Source organism: Perissodus microlepis, chromosome 6 (genome assembly GCF_051167445.1).
Source record: "Perissodus microlepis isolate ML-2025 ecotype Zambia chromosome 6, ASM5116744v1, whole genome shotgun sequence".
Taxonomy (NCBI): Eukaryota; Metazoa; Chordata; class Actinopteri; order Cichliformes; family Cichlidae; genus Perissodus; species Perissodus microlepis.
In genome coordinates this window covers 8,019,345-8,038,935 of record NC_140466.1, presented here as the reverse complement: position 1 = coordinate 8,038,935, position 19,591 = coordinate 8,019,345, and the positions used below count along the sequence as shown (strand labels likewise).

Here is a 19,591-nt window from a genome sequence, read left to right as displayed (position 1 = left end):
TGTACTTGTTCAGTCGCCTTTGGTTATCTCCTGATTTATTTTGAAGGTTTGTCTTTCTTTCTGTCCTGCGTTTGTTATGCTTCCTATTTGTCTGCTAATTGTCCTGACTGTCCTCACCTGTGTGTGATTCCCCCCCCGTCCTGTGTTTAGTCCACTGTTTTTGTGGATTACTGTTTATTTATTCCACTGACTATGTTATTTTTCAACTTACTGTTACATCCTATTAGTAAAAATACCTTTAAATTGGTCTCCAGCTTTTTGGTGCCCTGTCTAATTGGTGAAATTTCTTTAACATGGTTTTGTAAGACCTTACAGTCCTTCATAGTGACATTATTCCCAGTGGTCTCTTTCAGCAGGACAATGTGACATTGCAAAATCGATTAAGGATGGTCTAAACATGCCAAAGAGAAACCACAGACCTCGATTCAATCAGATCAAACATCTATGTATAGTATGTCGGCCACTGGTTACAGGACTTAAAGGATCTGCTGCTTGAACAGGACACTTTTAGATGTTGTGTGCCTCCAAAGGTCAAAGCTGTTGGAGTGTATCATTTTAATCTGTTAGAGGAATCCTGCTGACTGTGATTGATTCATAAATTTATATAGTGCCAGTTCTTAACAACAGTTATCCAAATATTGCTTTAATAGGTTAAAGACACTTTTAGAAAGAAAACATCAAAGTTCAGTCAGTCCCCTATGACAAAGCACCTGGCAAGAGTAGGAAGGGAGAACGCCTTTTAAACAGGAAGGGGTCTTCAGCAAAACCAGGGTCCCATAGGGGAAGCCATTTACCTTGTTTGGTTGGAGGTTTGAGGGGACAAAAAATATGAGGAAAAAAGAATGGTGTGGGATTTACTGCTGTATCTGCTGAAGTTTAATAAAAAAAAAAAAGTCTGATAAATTCTGGTAAACTTCTGAACAACTGGACCCTCCTGGGAGGAGAAAAAAAATTCAAATTTAAGGTATGTCTGCTACTTTTCAGGCCCGGAAGCTACATCGATATTTTATATACAGTCTGTGAGTAAAAAGAAGGACGTCATTCCACATTATTAATCCAAGTGCATATTTCATGCCTAAAATCAAAATGTTAGACGATGTCAAGTGACCCATGGTGATCAACTTGATACTTATAGAAAGGTACTTTACAAAAATTAAGCCCATAAAAAGAAACTCCAAACTGTCTCAAACTCTTTTATCAATAATCATGATGAAACTTATCAGAACCAAACGTATTTTAATTTAAAATGAGAAGTTTTACTTATACTTTAAAAACATTTCGACATTTCATCTTATTTCTGTTCAAACATGAAGCCAAAAATCTTATTCGCCCCCTGGTGGCTGGTTGCAGTACAAGCCATTAACCACGCCCCCTCAATGTTACTCGGTGAGATAAATTAAACTATAATTGAAGTACTTAAAGCTTAAACGTAGAGCTTCTGTCTTATTAAGCTCGTACATCATCGTAAATGTGTTTCTGATGATGACGCTTTAATTTGTCCTCCTTTTTTGTCCTCTAGTAACCTCAAATGTGTCAGTTATGATCGGAGTCCCAGCTCTGCGTGTCAGTCAGACACGTCACACGAGAGTTAAAAGCGCCGCAGGTCACAGCTGCCGTGGAAGTATAAATTTAACAAGCCCATCAGATTTATTTTCCCCCCTGCCTGTCTGTTTTGACTCGGCTGGCTTCCCATTAGGAGGAGGAGGAGTGTGAAGAGAACGAGGAGGAGGAGGAGGAGTGTGTTACCCGGGGTGAGGTTCCGACCCCGGCTGAACCAGTGAGCGGTGGAAGGAACGGCAGGGAGATGCGGTGTGTTGAGGAGCGGAAACGTCTGAATGACCAGCAGAGATTTGCAGTCTCCTCTCCGAGCCAGAAGGTTTTTATCAGTTTGCAGCTGCTTGATTTGTAAGTAATATACATTTACGGCTTTTAAAGTAACCTTTACAGTCATTATTTTACCCTGTTAAGATACGTGTGCTATATTTTATTATTCTGTGTGGGGTAAACATGAAGAACTAAATGACCCATTACACATTTATGCCCATTTGATGGCAGTAAATCAAAGTTTTCATGTATAATTTTGGACAGAATCAAATAAGACATCTGGAATTTCTAAGTTTAAGTGAAGGAAGATTCATCCAGCTTTTACGTTTGTAATTATTCATTTTGAAAGCTTTTCCCTTTAAATCTTGTGTTTAAAAATATTTTCCTGCTAACATTAATTTGACAATCGGTTAAAATTTTACAACATTACAAATTTTCATCTCACCACGTGGATTCTTATTTTTTTTTCTCCTCTAGGTGGAGCCATTACAGCATATTTCACCGGGAGCTGCCAGCCCTACAGCTCCTTGCAGTCAGGAGTGTGTGAACATGACGGGTCAGACTGTGGGAGGCGTCATCCAGGATCTGTCGGTGCCCTCTCTGCTGGGTGTGGGGTCCAGGCCTCAGGGGGAGACCGGCTCCTTCACAGAGGAGGCTGTTTCCATCCTGACCTCCACGAGTCAGCTCGCCCGAAGCCTCCTGGGTCACACGTTTGCCTTCAAACGCAAAGACAGCTTTAACAACGCTGAAGCCATGGCTGGTAACAGCTGTGACGAAGACAGCGGTAATAATGCACGTCGCAAACGGGAGTTCATCCCTAATGAGAAAAAAGATGATGGCTACTGGGACAAGAGGAAAAAAAACAATGAGGCAGCTAGACGCTCCAGAGAAAAGCGGAGAGTGAATGACATGGTGCTGGAGAGGCGGGTGATGGGTCTGCTGGAGGAGAACGCCCGCCTCAGGGCCGAGCTGTTGGCCCTCAAGTTTCGCTTTGGGCTTGTTAAGGACCCCTCTAATGTGTCCATCCTACCGTTGACTGCGCCCTTCTGTCCTCATCCCACCCCCAGACAAACAAATCACTACCAGGCTCACACTGATGGCTCCCCATATGTCGGCACACAGGCCAGTGCCAACACTCACCAAATCCTCTCTCAGGCTCCGCAGCAGGGCGCCATCTATGGTGCAAGAACAGCTGAGTTGAGTCATAGTGGATCGCAGGAGACTGGGGTTGTGACCTCATGTGGCTCAAACGTGGGTAGCCCTGTGTTTTTTGATGACACACTGGGTGAGAGTGGCAGGCCTTCTCCGAGGGATGTGACGGAGGAGCAGCAGTGCTGTGAGAGTCAGTATTTAAGCAGGCAAGACTCATCGGAGGGTTTGAGGAGTCTTCCACACAAGCTTCGTTTCAAAAGCCCTGGGGGAGGCAGCAACGGAGGGGAAGTTTCTGCATCACCTGACAGCAGGAATAGTGGCCTGCCTATAGCCATGGTGGGACCAAACATCCAAATGAGAAACCACCAGCAAGTGGGGTGGGACGGCCAGGTGGAGAGCCAGGCTTCTTGGTCTAGAGAGGATGCCTGGGGTGTGCAGTATCAGGGTTCACCTTCAGGATATAATAACTCATCTTTTCAGCAGAATTCAAGTGACCACAGATATCCAGCAGAGGACAACAGCCTCAGGTCGCAGATCAGCAGTTTGTCCCAGGAAGTGTCTCAGCTCAAGAAGCTCCTGTCTCAACAGCTGCTTCCTAAGATGGCCTAAAACCAGATGAGGGGACGGTCAGATCCACACCATATTTCTCCAAATAATCAAACTCATTTTCCCAGAGTGGGATGAGCATAAGCAGCTACCTCTGAAATGGCATGACATTTTTTAGTGGCCTGTTTGCTCCAGTGATGAACAATACAGCAGGAGCAGAATTAAAGAAAGTCATCACGTATATGCAACACTGTATATACTGGACTGAAACACAAGAATGTGTCCATCATCTGCAAAAACCTCTTTCTCATCAGATTCAACCTCACCTTCAATCTCATCATATTTCGAGACACCTGGCACTTATTTTGTGTGTAAAATTAAGTTGTTATTCACATGACGTTTTGGAGTGTACTGTGGTTTTTGTGCCATTCACTATTGTAACCTCGATGTTACTTTTCAAAACTGTGAGTGCACTCAACTGTGTGGAAATAAAATCCTGCTTTATGTAAACCACTGTGAGCATTTTTCCTGATAAGAAATTGCAATTTGTTTTACTACAATTTAAAATCACAAACAATCTGCATTTGGTTTTGCACTCACACACATCCCCATCTGTTTAATAATCATCACAAATAAGTGTCAAATTCTTACATTAATCCTAACCTAAAAGTTGGCTTTTAATACTAAAACCAAGGCTTAACCCTCAACACACCTTAAAGGGGTTTTTAAGGGTTTGTTTGAAGGTATTTAATAGTTTAATTGTCTTTAATTTATATTTAATCGTCTTTATCTTTGGCTACCTTAGACAGTCAACTTAAATGTTGTTTGGACAACCCATCGGCCTGCATATGCACAATCACAAACACTGAAAACTCCAAATAAATTTAGACTGATCATAGTTTAACAGTGAATGACTGTGTTGCATTTTTCTGAATGACAGATATTTTTAAGAAAAGGGTTTTTAAGCCACATCTGGCACTAATGCTGGGCACAACAGCAGCTATGGTGTGGCACTAGACCTGTGTAGGGTCCACTGCGCCAGACTTTGAATGTTGCAATCCGACTCAAAAGCTGCAACATAAATATGGAGACTAACACCAGAATTTCACAGAGACAAGGTTTTATTTTAAATAACATAACAAGTTAGCTAAAAAGCTAGTACCACTAAGACAAAGACTAGTGAGGCTCCATGGAAGCCTGCCTCAGGTATGCCTTTATCTACACCTGACTAGGTGTAGTCAATTAGCTGCAGCTGAAGACTCTTGCATTGCCAATGCAAAGAGATTAGGGGCTGCAGAGGGGTGTAACAACCAATGTGTCACAAGTTTTCTTCTTTCCATAAACTAATATCATTTCAGTTTCGTTTATGGCCTTTCCTCCTTCAACAAAGACTTTAAAACTGTAAACACCACCTCACTGTTGATCCATTTGCACTGAGTTAAGGATACTGAAAAAAATGGACAGTGGAGTGTGTGGGACAGTGCTGGGGAGAGAGGGGTGAATGCAGGGAGAGCAGTGTGACACTGCATGAGTCATCTATCACGTCAGCAGCAGAAAAGCTATTTTTAGCCTTGAAGCAGCTGCGGTGGAGACTGAACGACCCACATGGAAGTGAAGGATATAGGTTCAGAATACATTAGTAACACCAGAAAACAATAGAAATGAGCTCACAGTCATATGAAATGTAATAGTAAAACACACTCTGAGAACAGCACAGAGCCAGAAAGAAGTTGTAGATAAAATGAATGATTGCATTTTGTCTCAGAAGATGACTGAATGGCATAATTCTGTATTCTTGGAAAAATCCATTTTCACTTTTAGTTTATGTTTTTTTTTTACCAGCACCAGGTGGCGCTAAGTGTCTTTAGCAGCATGCTGTATGACTTTCATTCAGTCATTCCATTCATTCACAGCAGTGTTACTCCTTTGTGCTTACTACAGTAACACATGCTGCACACGCACAACAACAAGATTTGCAAAGCATTATTTACTGACTTCTTTCACCCCACAAAGCACAGTGCGAGTATGAGGCAAGAAAACAAAATGAAAGCAAACTGAACAAGACAAATTTGCTTGCTCATTTTTTAAAAGCACATTTCATTTCAGGTGGAAACACAATGAGCTGCACAAAGCATGAGCTATAATCGAGTTTACAGTCACAAAATCATTTAGAAAACAGACATAAGTGAGTAAATACATAGAAATTAATAAGGTGAGGGAAGGGAGGTGTGGCATGTGACTTGTCCCCCCCCAAACCCCCCAAAACAACCAAAAAACAAAAATAGTAAATTGGATTCAAGAGATAAATCAATTTAAGAAATATGATTTTAAAGAGATCATAATTAAGACAACAATAGACCAGCAAAAATTGGTAAGTGGTGTGTAGTTGTGATTGAGTAAGGACCAAACCAAACAGTAACAGTACTAATAATAGTCATATTGACCTCAAAAACTGTGGCTTAAAGCTGAAATATGAGGTTATCTCTCTGCAGACCTGTGCAGCTGCAGAGACCCATCCTTTAGGTCCCGCTTCTCTCGCTTTCTGCCCAACAAAACCACAACATACTTATGAGATCTTTTGTCTGTGATTAGACTGCTACCGCCCCCCCACCACCACTCCACCCATACCATAAGCCATATAAGATGGAGTAGAAGGGTTGCTAGGCAGACAGCACCACACCACAGTTGCCAGGGGAATGCCTGCATGCAGAGGCAGCTAGAGAAATGGAGGAGTGTGTTGGGGGTTGGTGGTTCTAAATGAGGACTGGTGGTGGGAGGGGGAGGAGCCAGACAAGTTCAAGGCCGCTGTTTCCCCTGCATGGTAATGGTGGTGGTGGTGATGATGATGATGTGTGTGTGTAACTAGTGTACATGTGTGGATTCAGATAAAGCAGGGGGAAGGGACACGAGTGTGAAAGTGGCTTGGAAGTGGCTGTGTGTCTGATACAAAGCAGGGCTGACGTAACGGTAGATGAAAAATGGTGAGGATGAGAACAACGGGCTTTGTGGGATAATAGAAAAAGCTCCTATGCAGATTCCACTTCCTGTATAGAGAAATAAAAATGCAGACAAAACAAATTTATGATCATTTTTAGTCTGTGAGAATAAAATTCTGCCTTACTGCCATGAGTAGTGAGATTATTTCACTTTAGGGTTTTGCAATAACAGTAATTATTCCAAAAATCTTAGTGCAATGATCAAATATAATGCAATGAAAAGCTTGATGAATATAGAATTTATGTAAAGCTTTAAAAAAAAAAAGAATAGTAAAAATCAATTACTACTACATCCAGGAGAAATGTATATTAATGCTAAAGTCAGTGCTTGCAGTTAGAAACAAAACAGATTCTACATTAAACTCAGTGTCTTTTCAGGACAAACTGATGTTACATTTTTCCAAATTTCCCATTTTTATGTTTGTCACATCCATTTGTGCAGCATAAGCCATCCAGTTATATTGTATCATAAAAATGCTTACATCAACAAAAAAAAAAGCAGCATGAATAACAGTGCTGCAGGCCATTTGGGGTTGAATGGTCCCTTTAAAATATGAATAATTTGAAAAATTATCACAGGTTTTATCACAATAAAACTAATACCTCAATGTGTAAAACAGTATAAAATCTGGTTCGATTGAAGGGTTAAGATTAGGGTTAACAAACTGCCCCTCCATCCATACCCAGATACAAATGACCCCTAAGATCTAACACATACACAAAGACTCATTCACCCTGGTATTGTAACTGCTATCCAAGCATTGAATTTTCATATTAATAGCCTTTATGCAAAAATCTGTTGCATATATGCTTAAAAACGGAACATGCATTTATGTGGGTATAAATTATAGGGAGAATGTGCAGGTAGAAGATGGAAATAATTACAGGCCTGGATTTAAACTCACTGGCCTATGGTTCCACAGTGAAGGAAGGAAGGAAGGAAGGAAGGAAGGAAGGAAGGAAGGAAGGAAGGAATCAGAATCAGAATCTTATCTGTCTTTGTAGAGGTGTAGCTCTCTCAGTGAACAAGAAGACACAGTCACTCAATAAAATAAAATTAAATTAGAACATATATAAAAATATGGGAATGTAGATAAAGAAAGATTAATAAAAAAGAAAGAGAGAAAAAGAGAAAGAAAAAAGAAAATAGTAAAGTTGTTACTTTCACTCATATTTCATACTCCACAAAGAATATTAGTATATACCTAAATGTAATAGTGCATTGTAGTAATAGGACAACGTGTTGGAATTGAGTTCAAACTCCCATATTTGCAGGCAATCAGTGACAAAATCCAAAGTCTTCCTCTGTAAATAATTGAAAAAACACCAAGAAAAAAAAACTAGTGTACAGTATTTCCTTTGCCATACAATGAAGTCCAGGTTAGCCCTAAAGTTAAATTTTGTATCACAAGAAAAGCACGTGAAAACTGATTTTTACTTCTTTAAGTGAACGTACTTACTAAAGCACCCAATGTGCTCCTATTTTGTGAGAAATTGTTTTGGATCAAATTAATATTAATAATAAACAAATAAATAAATAAGCCAGAGTGGTAAACAAACATCCGTTATTATTATGATTTTTATGAAACTTTTGTTTCCCATTATGTGTAATACGCTTCATCCTATATATTTTCAGTTAACAATGAGTGTGTTTTCCTCCCTCTTCTTTCGTTTCCTTGGTGTCGTTCGTTTATTTATACGGGTGTTTTTGATGATTAACAGGTCGTGCTGTTTTTAGGCCATGGCGTCTGTTTAAAGGCATTCGTGGCCTCGTTAGAAAATTAACCAATCCTGTAAATGAGATGACATTACAACGTGGAGTAAGGAAGAACCCGGAGATTAAGGGGCGGGCAGGAGAACAAAAAGAGAGGGGCTAATAACACACAGAGAGAGGGGGGTGAGAGAGAGAGTCTCGCGCGGAGAGACAGTGGACAGAAACGTGACTAGGCAGCCTAAGAGCTGTTATGCAACTGCTGACCTACTAACACATATTTCTAGAAAGGGAACCGGAGAAACTGGAGCAAAGTGTCCTGCAGCGCACAACACACGGGCAGTCCGAGCCAAAAGACAGAAAGGACATCCAGCCGACCCACTGACTCAACGACAGCTGACCCGAGCAGCGACAGGAAAAGGAGAAGAAAGTTTTTTTTCCTCTGTCGGGAGGTTTCTTCTAAAGAGACACGGAAAGGAGGAAACGGGAGCGAGACAGCTTTTGTGTCGGGGAAGCCTGAATGTTTTCGTCCCTCTCCTGCGTGGAAAGGTAGGTTATAACTGAGCGGCTGGCTGCCGTGTGCTGTTTCTATCTGCCTATTTGCATGTTTTTTAATCATTCTGTGCGGGTAGATACGTCTCTGGGTGTGTGTGAGTGTGTTTTGAGGCGAGGACGTGATGCTCATGGCCGGTTATTGTTCACATGACGACTCTCGGCTGCGCCGGCAGATCCGCGTCCCTCCGTGACTTTCAGCCGTATGCGGCTCTTTTTGTGTCACGTAAAACACGCAGCTCACCGGGCAAGTGTGATACTTCAGTTGGCGTTTTGTTGCCTTTTTTGTTTCTTTGATGCTTTTACGAAACACCGAGTCCGCTTGGTAAAAACGTGGTTGGCCGTATCGCCGCACACTATGAGGTCAATGTCAAGGCGATGTAATTTCCTCTCATGGTGGTGTTTTCCAGGGAGCAGGGGGCTGCTGCTGCTCGGCTCGGACTGTGCTGTGTGGTCAATACTCCGTATTAGCTCCTGCACGTGGCAGATTGGCATGATATTTTTATGTAGGTCATTGGATCAGTTCAGTTACAGTGGCAGCCCAGCTAATGCAAAGGCTGGGATTAACGCATGGCTGTTTTTAGGTTATGAATTAATTTGAAGGTCTATCACAGACATCTGTGGGAATCTCATGTAAATGAGTAAATGATAAAAGGAAAAAAAAAATCAAATTTTTTCAACGAGTTTTGGACAAATGATTTGCACATAGGGTGTGTGTAAGCATATGTTAGGGCTTTTTCTCCGTTGAGAAAGATTACTTGGTTGGGTTTTGGGGATTTATTAAATAAATGCTCACATGCAAAGAGGGGAAATGTCTGATTTCTATTCAAAGTGGGCCACTGGGTGATTTTTTTTTTTATTTATTTTTTTATTTTTTTTACTCATGAGGTGCGTTAAGTAAAGCACAGAGCTTTGCTTTGAGGGAGTTGGAGGCTATGACATAACCAGCACACAGCAGGGAAAAGCAATAAATAGCAGCTCCCTCCTGGGACAGAGACGCTTTGTAATTGATTCTCGTTCCCACCCTGCACTTTTTCCCTGTCATTTATATCTACATTAACAACAAAATTCTTGTATCTAAAGAAGGCATTTAGCCAGAAAAGCTGCTATCAGTGATGTAACCCAGCTACTCAGTGTCTGCGAGCTATTTTTAACTTGCTTAGTCTTTTTTTTTTTTTCTCCACCACAAAGGAAGCACCGAGCAGAAAAAGCAGAAGGCTGAACCAGATATAACACTGTTTTCTTTTATTTTTGTGTCTCAAACAAGATTCCAGTGAGGGCTTAGGGAGACCGTTTGTAAAGTTAGAATAACAAGTGAGCATTCAGGATGTGATGCAATGTGTGGAAACCCCTGTCTGGCAAAAGCAGGCACAGTTTTGGTTAGTCCACCTACTGCCAGCTGGTCTGGTTTCAGAGCCACTGCTCTCTGTCCCGACCAGCTTTCTGAATATAGGTCAGACTTGTATCTGGGTGAGGAGACATGAGGTTTAACAGGGCAAGCGGTGGACTACTTTGGCTGCTCTGTCTGTTGCTCTGAGGAATACAGAAACACAGATGGCAGAAGACTTATCTAAGTTCAGCTATTTCCATGGTTTTGGCAACTTTAATTTTTTTTACTTTGCAAATCTGCACCGCACTTATCTGGTGAATGTAAGTAACAAAAACTTTTGACACATACTTTAATGCAAATCAGAAGGCTATTAAAATGCATATGAATAAAGAATTTTCACAGATAAGTGAATCGAGAATAATTCATTGTCTTTAGCCCACAGTTCAAAGTGTCATTTAGTCACTTGTTACTTTGGGTACTTGCTAAATGGCACGTAGTCGTATATGTCCCCGTAGCTGACCTGGAATGTCTGGATTCCCGTCTCTTAGTTTTGTTTAACACAAAGCCGCAGGGCAAAATGGTTCCTAGCTGGGGCCCCTCCACGTGTGTGGTGTTGGATCATTTAAAAGATGGGGGAGAGGAAGAGGACGGCATGTGTTTTACTCACGCTTGCCTCAGAGGGGTCAGAGGTGAAGCATTCCTCCTGGAGCGGCAAGTGTCTGGGAACTACTTCAAAGTTGTGTCTCAGTGGAAAAACACAGAAACAATCCGTACAGTAGCTGGAGTGAATAATTCTTAATGAGAAATTAGCTTCTGCAGAAAAAGCCAGCTAGATTATACCACGCTGAGTATCCCTTTATTTTCTAGCATTAGTCTTGGGTAAGGGAGATTGGAAGACATTCAGAGACCTTAACCTGTAGCTCCTGCTTCTCTGTAATATGCATGTATTACACAAGCTTTTCTCTGTAGCAAGAGAAATTCAGAGCACGTACACTACGAGCAACAACAGCAGCCCCTCCCCTTGCAGTCCTAAGAGAGAACCTGTTATATGTGAATTTGGCTGCAGAGATGGGTGTGTGCTCTGACGTCAGTGCTGTATCGCTCACTATCAATTTTGCTGCCGATTCTTATTGTTGTGTGCAGCAAAAGGCGTCGCAACGTTTCTGGAGCGGACAGGAATTAATGTTGCGTGAAAATCACCGAGGCTTTCGTAATATGATTTTTAGGCACATGACGTATTCAAGTGGGTCTCTTTTTTTTTTTTTTTTTTTTGCTCCCGCTGCAGATTCTGTAAAATTCCTCTCATGTCCCCCCCTCCTTTAGAAAAAAAAAAAAAAAAAAAATCTCTCTCTGCTTCTGCGTCTCACTCCCTCACCTTTCTGTTGCTTTATTTTTAGAGTGCACTCTAATACTCTCTTTCCCTCTCCTGCCCTCCCTTCGTTGCAGTCCCACTGACCTATTTTATGGCGCACCGTCAAAGACAGGAGGAGTGTTTACCGCTTAGCGTCGTTTCTAGGTCACTGGGACAGCATAGACGTATGTGAGCTTCCTTCCCACCCTCCTTTGTCTCGCACCACCCTCACACACACACACACACACACACACACACTCTTCCTGCATGTCTTTACAAAAATTTTTCAGGATTGGAAAGGGGTGGGTGGGGAGGGGTCATCCTACGTGTTTCCACATCTGTTGCTATTTGTATTCAAAGCGTTTATGGTCCAGTGGGGCTTTACACAAGTTTTTTGAGAAGAGGAAGCCAACAAGACAAAGCCAACTCAATTATAAGAACAGCCTGTAGCATATCTACAATAGACCTTGCCCCTGAGTTACAACATAACACATGATTAAATAAATGGTTAGTTATTCAGGGCAGCTTTCAAGCTGTTCCAAGGTCACAATGTGGTTTCTTTTTTTTTTTTAAAGTGAGATTATGTAACAGGGTGACTGACTCGCAGTGAAGAAGAAGAAATGCAGTCACCGGTCGGGAGAAGAGATCACTAGATTAAATAGTTATGCAGCACTGTCTTGTCGGTACAAAATGAGTGGTTTGTTATAGGAAAACAAAAAAACACAATAGCAGAGGTAGATATGAACTTGTCTTGTTCGTGAGAGCTTTTGTTCTCCTCTCATTGACTTCGGTCCATCGTTTACATAACAGGAACAGTCTGTTTCGTTTGGTTTTTGTCTCATTTAAGGCTTCACTGCACTGAAAGAGCACAAGGCAAATATCGAAGCAAAACCGGATCTGCTTTCTGTTTTGTTTTTTAAATTCTGTGCTACGTCTTATTTTTACTAACGGTAGGACTCAAATAGGACGGGCAGCGATAATAACTCTGTAAATCTACATAATAAAAACGTAATCAGTAGAATTGCAGTAATCAAGTCAAAAAGCAGCAGAGAATATTCAGCGGGGATTCCTGTGCTCCTAATGATAGAAGAAGGTCATGTTTGTGCGCTGTTTAATTCCGTTATTGCAAATGAAAAGCGACACCAGAGCCATTGTTGCCCACAGGCACAGTGACCTAGATTATTGCATTTGCTCAGTGTGTGTGTGCGTGTGTGTGTCGTAAAAAGGATGTTTTTATGTTTGTAAAGGACTTCAGGGCCCTGTGTAATGATGTGTTCTTAATTAATGCATATCATCTGTGTAATCCAATGTAGTGAGTGAGGCAAAGAAAAATAAGGGCAGATCTAGATATTACATAACACACCACTACTGTCAACATCCGCCTGCGCTGCGTTTGCCATTGTTTTTAACTTTGCAAGACAGGTCGGGTGGGCAAGGCTTCCTGTTGATAAGATGTTGACACCGCACAAGGAAGTTCAGCGGCTTGTGGTGTTGAGTAAATTCAGTCAGTGAGATGAACTACCAGAGAAGCTGTGGCAAAAGACAAACCCCTTTTTGCCCTCTTCCCCATATTTTAGAAAATGAAATCTATAAGTAGAAACTATAAATGCACAGTTTGTGTTGTCATTTTACAACTACGGTAAAGCAGAATCGGTGTGCAGATCACATTTGTATCCTTCCCCCTCTAGCTTTTTATCTGTCAGTCTCTGCAGAGCTGGCAGCAGGTCAGCCTGCCTCAGCTCTAGTTATGTGATGGAGCTCCGTCTTACACAAGAGCTCTGCAGCAGGAGCACATACACATGTTTATTCTAAGACTCAGCTGTGTGTGTGTGTGTGTGTGTGTAAGCAGCTACCCAGACTCTGCAACCAGCTTCATTTTCTTTCTGGAGTCAGTCAAACACAGACAAGAAAGAAAAACACTGTCTAAACCCTCGGGGGTTATGTCATAGTTTTTTCTGTGCTGGCTGAATTGAACTGAATAGACGGTGTATTGATCTCAACCCTTAGACCAAAAGCACCCAGAGTAAAGCTTTGTACTACAGTTAATACATATAACCTGAACTGACTTGCATGTAAATACATGTCACAATGAACTGGAGTAATTTTACAGCTAATCTAACTCCCTCTCTGCTTCTGTTCCCCTCCCTTCCTCTGTCACTGTTTCAGTAACCCATTTAGTGGTCGACTAACGGCGGCGTTGAAGCTGGATCCTTAAAGAACCCAAAAGTAGACAGACCGACCTACATCCCATGTAAGACACCGAAAGAAGCGGGTCTGACAGACATCACAGCTCTGCTGAAGATCGAGGAAGACACTGATAAACTCAAAGTCACCCCAAACAAACCTCCAGAGACTACTTTGAACTACTTGCCAAGACAGCTGGAAAACCGTTTGCACAAAATACAGTTTCTTGTTTTAGTTTTCTTGCTCAGAACACTACTTCAATGTCTGAGGTTTTTGTGGAGTTCCACCTCTTTTTAATCTTCCTGGCTAATTTAGACACTTGAACATTTTGATATTATAATTGTAACAGAAATCAATGAGGCTATCGTTTCGAGGAGCACAAATACCTCATCCAGAAGTTTTCGCTGAACCTGCGACATAGGTCAGACGTCTTAGTAACAAAGCAGAAGGCTCATATAGTTTTACATTTTTTCCCTACCCCCCCTTTGCCCTTTGCTAGAGTGACACTCTAGCACCCTGCGGGGAAGAAAAAATGGAAAGTCTCAGTATACACCTCCCATCCACCAGCAATAACAATACCGAGGAGGGCGACAGTTTTTCCCCGTACAATGGGAGCCTGCCATCCCCTTCTCCCGAAGGGTCCGTACGCATTAGCCGCCAGTCTAAAGGTAGCAAGCCTACCGTGACCTCCCGTCGCAAGAGAGAGTTCATTTCTGATGAGAAGAAAGATGCTTGCTATTGGGAAAAACGGAGAAAGAACAATGAAGCAGCCAAGCGCTCAAGAGAAAAGCGTCGCCTCAATGACATGGTGTTGGAAAACCGGGTGATGGCACTGAATGAGGAGAATGTTCGTCTCAAGACGGAGCTCCTTCAGCTCAAGTTGCGCTTTGGCCTCATCAGCACAGCCTCCTACATGGAGAAAAGTCAGCAAATCTCCAACAGCGCCGTTGATGGAAACACTGGGGGCAATGGGAGCAGCACCAACGGCACCCCGAATGGTAACGCATACCTTTCAAGCAGCGGCTACTCCAGCGCGTCCCAGGTGATGCTGAATTCAGACTCGTCAGAAGCTGAACAGTCGAGTCTCGGCGAGCGCCACTCCACGCTCCCCAAATATTCCCCCCGTGGCTCCATGTCTGACATGTCTGACAGCTCTTCCAGCCCTGAACCCATGGGCTACAACATAAAGAAGGAGCCCACAAGCATGGAGATGGCTGGTCTGGAAAACAACATGATTCCCAGTGGGATCACTAATGGGATCCCCAATGGAATGCAGAATGGGGCTTACCATGGCAGCCACAGTGCTCTGGTTTCTCCTCACCAGCAAAGCCCCCCATTGGCTGAAAATGTCATGGACTTCCAGCATCATCATCAACAGCAGCAGCAGTGCCACATGGAGATCTCCAACCCCGCTCCTCAGGCCACCTCAGCTCAAAGGAGCGTCATTTTGTATCGCTCCAGCAGTGGCTGTTATCCCATGGAGAGCCAGAGGTCGGAGGAGCAGCAGTCCCAGCAGAGCAGAGCTCCTCAACATTGTCAGGACACGCTGACTTCCAAGTTCTCCGACTGCTCGATGACCATCACAGAGGTCGCTGAGAAGCTGGAGAGAACGAAGACCTTGGACTCTCCACAGTATGAGTACACCAACGGTCACTCTGAGTCAGTAGAGGAACTGCAGCAAAGGTATAACCAGCAGCAGCATGACAACCACAGTCTTCAGCACACTGAAAACCACCAGAACCCCTTCGCCCCTGATCTGATCCACAACAACGAGGAGCGGAGGTCCTCCTTCATACAGCACAATGGCTACCTCAACACACTGGATGAAGAGCCCCCGGTGCTCACCTATGAGGGAGGTCCCCAAGCTGATGGTTTCTATCAGGAGAACTCTTCTGCTAAAGACACTTGTTCAAGTGACGGAGACCCTCGTAGCTCTGATAAGGAGGGCTCCACAGATGATGAATCCCCCTCCTCATCCTCCTCAGATATCAGCAGCTACCACCAGAAGATTGAGGGAACTGGTGGTTTCCACGGTGAGTGCCAAGCCGAGGTCAAAGGCACTGCCCTTCCCCACAAGCTCCGCCTCAAGTACAGAGCCCTGTCCAATGGGGCATCCAGAGCACAGGTGGAGGGACTGGTCAGCACCTCGATGTCCCCTTCTCCCACTTTGCCTCAGCATCCTTACCTAGCTCTGTCCAGCAACCCTCACAGTGGCAATGGCAACGGGGAGAGCAGAGATGCTGAGAATGAGCCAGAGTATGTGGAAGACATCAAGTGTCAGGTGAATGAGAGGCCAGAGGCTAAAAATGAGGGAGGTAAAAAGGGATCCAGCGGTGGGAGGGGTGGGCGCAATAAGAGGCGAGATTAAGGACAAATGGGAGCAGCTGTCGTCTGCGGTGGACAGACAAAAAAGAACTGTGACTCACATTGGCACCTTGCGAGGTATAAAAGAAGCCAGTGATCAGTGTGAGATGTAGTTAGGATGTGATTTCACCACCAAGTTTCACTGTGTCACCTGTACCCTTCCTGTACTCTCTCCTACCTCCCGCCTATCCCTCCAGGTAGATTAACGAGGGATGTGACAGAATGAAACTCTTCAGAGCTGGAGTTTGGGATATTTCCCTCGTGGAAAATTCAAACATTATTCAATTATTCATTATTGTAAACTGCCTTAGTGGCTGGCCAGTGTTTATTGTGGCATTATGGGAACATTCCTTTAACCAAAGACACACATCCTTCCTTTAACATCTCCCCTTTTGGCAAAGAGTTACATTCTTCCTCCCTCTCGTCCCTCTTCTTCCTCTCCATTCTCTGAACCATCTGCACACAAGTCCTCTTCACTATTGAAGCACTTAGATTGTATATTACTGTGACATATAAATTTGCATATATGGAATATATATTTTAAGAAGAAAACTGTGGCAAAAACAATAAAAATTAAAGCATTGGGATGTGGAAGTCGTAGACTTTAAAGCGATCAGCTTGTTTGTTGTTTCGAGACACCTTGTACAGTCCTTTTTTGTTTAAAAAAAACGCCTCAAAGTTTCTCTTTTACTAAAAGTATGAGCCACAACTTGTAAAAAAAAAAAAAAAAAAAAAAAAAAAAAAAATCAAATAAGTGAGGTACCCTTCTTTTTTAAAAGTTTGAGTTCAGATCGGGGTCCTTATTTAGAGGATCTGACCTCTTTGACGCTCAAAGTTGTCAAAACAAGCGAAGGCCAGTTACTCGCATATCAGTCCAGGCTATGCAGTCACACTTTCCTGTTGGCAAGCACAAGGTGAACCTTGTTTGCCGGCCATCCAACAGAAATCAATACGTCTTCATTTCAAGACAAAAATCGTCTGTCCAGTAAATGAAATGGCTCTCCAGTCACAACCAGCAAAGCTGCTCTCTATCTTCATAAGGTGCCTCTTTATTGTGTTGTTCCTTGTCCCCACGTTGGCAGCGTCTTAACGATCCCGCTCACCTCCGCACTGAGTTTTAGCAACTGTAGCTGCAGTAGATCATAAAGTATGTACAAGTTTAACTGTTTCACTTCCTGGTGCCTGCCTCTGGCCACTATGTATAAATGTAAAGTTGTCTATCTCTTGTATACTGCTGTCATTATTTTATTATTGTTTTATTAATATTATTTTCTGTTGTATTCGGTTATTCTTTTCGCTGTTATGTGTATTTTTCTGTCATTCACTTGTGTCATTTTTGCTCTAAACTCTTTCTGGTTGTGCTGTGTATTTATTCATGCTACCCTTTGCCCCAGTTACTGTTTGTACTCTGTGTTATTGTATAACCTTTGCTGAAAAGCTTTTTCAGAAGAGAAAAAAAAATGAATAAAGCTTGGCCAGAAGTGATTATGTAATGCTATACTTCACGTGGATATGCAAATGGTTAGAAAAAAACACTCATTTTCGATTGTGAAAGATTCAAAATGGGGGAAAAAAAATAAAATGTTGTTGAATTTATACACGTCTCTTTTGGATTTTTTTTGGAGTTCTTATGAAATTTGACAGGAAATTATCCAGACAAGGAGAAATCCAACTAGCTGATTCACAGCACTCAGATGGTCACTTCCCAGTCTGCCAGCGCAGCTCGGTGTGGAACCGCTCAACACGTCATCACTTCATACTATCGACTGGCAAACATTTACTGACTGTGGCACATCAGTACAGCAGGGCATCTGTTGGCTAACCCAGATCTCTGTCTGAATATTCATGTGATATATTTATACTGACAGGTACAAACTAAACATGACTGCGATGGAAACCAAAAATATCACCTTTCAAAGTCACACCTGCTCCCAGAGAGTATTTTATTCAGCAGATCAAATATAACAATATAAAATCAGACTTATTGCTTTAATTAATTTCATTTAAAGACCTGTTAGGAAATAAAGCTGACAAGGAATACAGTGTCAGTGCAATTACAGTTTATGCAACAACTAATAGGAGGTAGCATTTAACCAAAACTAGGCAATAGTCTTGAAGAGATTTAGTAAAGCTATACCTAGAAATATCTTATGTTCTGCAACCTCAGTTCATTTTAAGCTTTTTATCTCAGTGGTTTTGGTTTTAGGGACTAAATGTTTGAGGTTTTTGCCCATTTATTGGTCCCATTTACATGGAGGTTGCTGTTTTTACATCATGTGTGCCACAGGAAAGACGAAACTTGCAAGTAGGTTTTGAGCACTATGGAGAATTTACCGGCACTTTTGCCAAGAATTTACCACAAAAACAATCCTAAAAAGAGAGAATTACAGGTAATATTACAAAGAACACAGGTCAAATTGATGATGCTATTGTATATGTAAATAGGTACTGGTTAGCAAGTATGTGTCACCAGTACAGCCTTGCCTCACTTGATGGATTGAACCAAAAGTCAGACTTTTTACAGATACTCAGCTGAAATTAATTTTCATACTGCACATTAAGCTGTGTTTCATCAGAAAATCAAAGTCAAGGTTACGATAAATTCTGTTTCTGGTGTTGTCCAGAATTGCTCAATTCTTGTTTTAGTTGCAGAAATAAAGGGAGAAAAAAAAAGTGTTTTAACGTGCAACAAGCCAAAACAAGTTACACAAGTCTCTTGGGAGAAAACTGCATCAGACTAAATGCTGACATCTCAGAGCAATCCTGCCGTTAATGAAACACAAGCTAATGGGAACAGCAGGCTGGCATGCTGAGTGCATGCCACTGACATGGGTTACATAACATAACAAAAAGGAGAACCTTTCAGATAGAGAGGTTTTGCAATGTGAAGGGAACACCCAAGTTGCTAGAGAATCTCAAGAGAGAGCAACTCTGGTCTGAAAAGGTCAACAAAGATGGGATGGACCCCAACAAATATCTCATCAACATGTTTTCAGCCTCTAAGTAGTTCACATTGTGCAATTTATGACGCAGATTCGCTGCATCCACAGCACATAATGCTTGCATGTGAGTTTCACAAAAATGGAATAAGGATGTAGGCAGCTGACCACAGAGTGACCTGCTGTTTTCAGCAATTTGACACTGATGTGTTTTTATTTCAGCTATCCAAACCAACCACCAACCGACTCTAACAAGGTGACATTCCCGAGAAAACCGCAGTGCCTTGTAGTTCGCGCTTCATCCACCCCCAATTTCCTTCCTCTCCTCCCTCATCCCTGTCATCAATATCGCTTGCTCTTTTTCTCTTATCCCCTCCTTTTTTCCCCAGCACATCTTTGAGCTGTAAAAACTGCTTTGTATTGTGCAGAGGCTTGTGAAAACAAGCCAGGAGAGTAAAAGTAGGTCAGCGAGGAGGGATAGAAGAGAAGAGGGTGAGGAGTGAGAGAGAGAGAAAGAGTGGGGTTATTCAGAGTGGAGGGAGACAAAGAGAAAGGGGGGAGGAATAGAATAGAGTTACATCAAATTCCTCTACAGCACAAACTTGAGCAAACTACTCATAAAAAGCACTCTTGCTGCTGCCT

The 19,591-nt window shown here is 42.3% G+C and overlaps 2 protein-coding genes across 3 annotated transcripts; both read left to right on the top strand.

Annotated features, from left to right (window-relative positions):
• The first annotated feature begins 1,434 nt into the window (after positions 1-1,434).
• On the top strand, positions 1,435-4,032 carry LOC146384975 (uncharacterized). Its single transcript, XM_084930476.1, has 2 exons — positions 1,435-1,905; positions 2,302-4,032. Exon 2 carries the CDS (start codon positions 2,374-2,376, stop codon positions 3,583-3,585), a length of 1,212 nt encoding a protein of 403 aa, XP_084786602.1. The 5' UTR covers positions 1,435-1,905; positions 2,302-2,373; the 3' UTR covers positions 3,586-4,032.
• Positions 4,033-8,394: 4,362 nt separating this feature from the next.
• Positions 8,395-17,606, top strand: LOC146384974 (uncharacterized). 2 transcript variants are annotated; one of them, XM_084930473.1, is made up of 2 exons: positions 8,395-8,778; positions 13,629-17,606. In XM_084930473.1, exon 2 carries the CDS (start codon positions 14,179-14,181, stop codon positions 16,012-16,014), a length of 1,836 nt encoding a protein of 611 aa, XP_084786599.1. In that variant the 5' UTR covers positions 8,395-8,778; positions 13,629-14,178; the 3' UTR covers positions 16,015-17,606. The 2 variants fall into 2 exon arrangements, with proteins under 2 accessions (XP_084786599.1, XP_084786601.1); XM_084930475.1 differs by lacking the exon at positions 8,395-8,778 and adding an exon at positions 8,792-10,431.
• The last annotated feature ends 1,985 nt before the right edge of the window (positions 17,607-19,591 follow it).

Excerpts from the sequence above, each read along its gene's own strand:
- LOC146384974 (XM_084930473.1), top strand. The coding sequence starts at position 14,179 with ATGGAAAGTCTCAGTATACACCTCCCATCCACCAGCAATAACAATACC.
- LOC146384975 (XM_084930476.1), top strand. The coding sequence starts at position 2,374 with ATGACGGGTCAGACTGTGGGAGGCGTCATCCAGGATCTGTCGGTGCCC.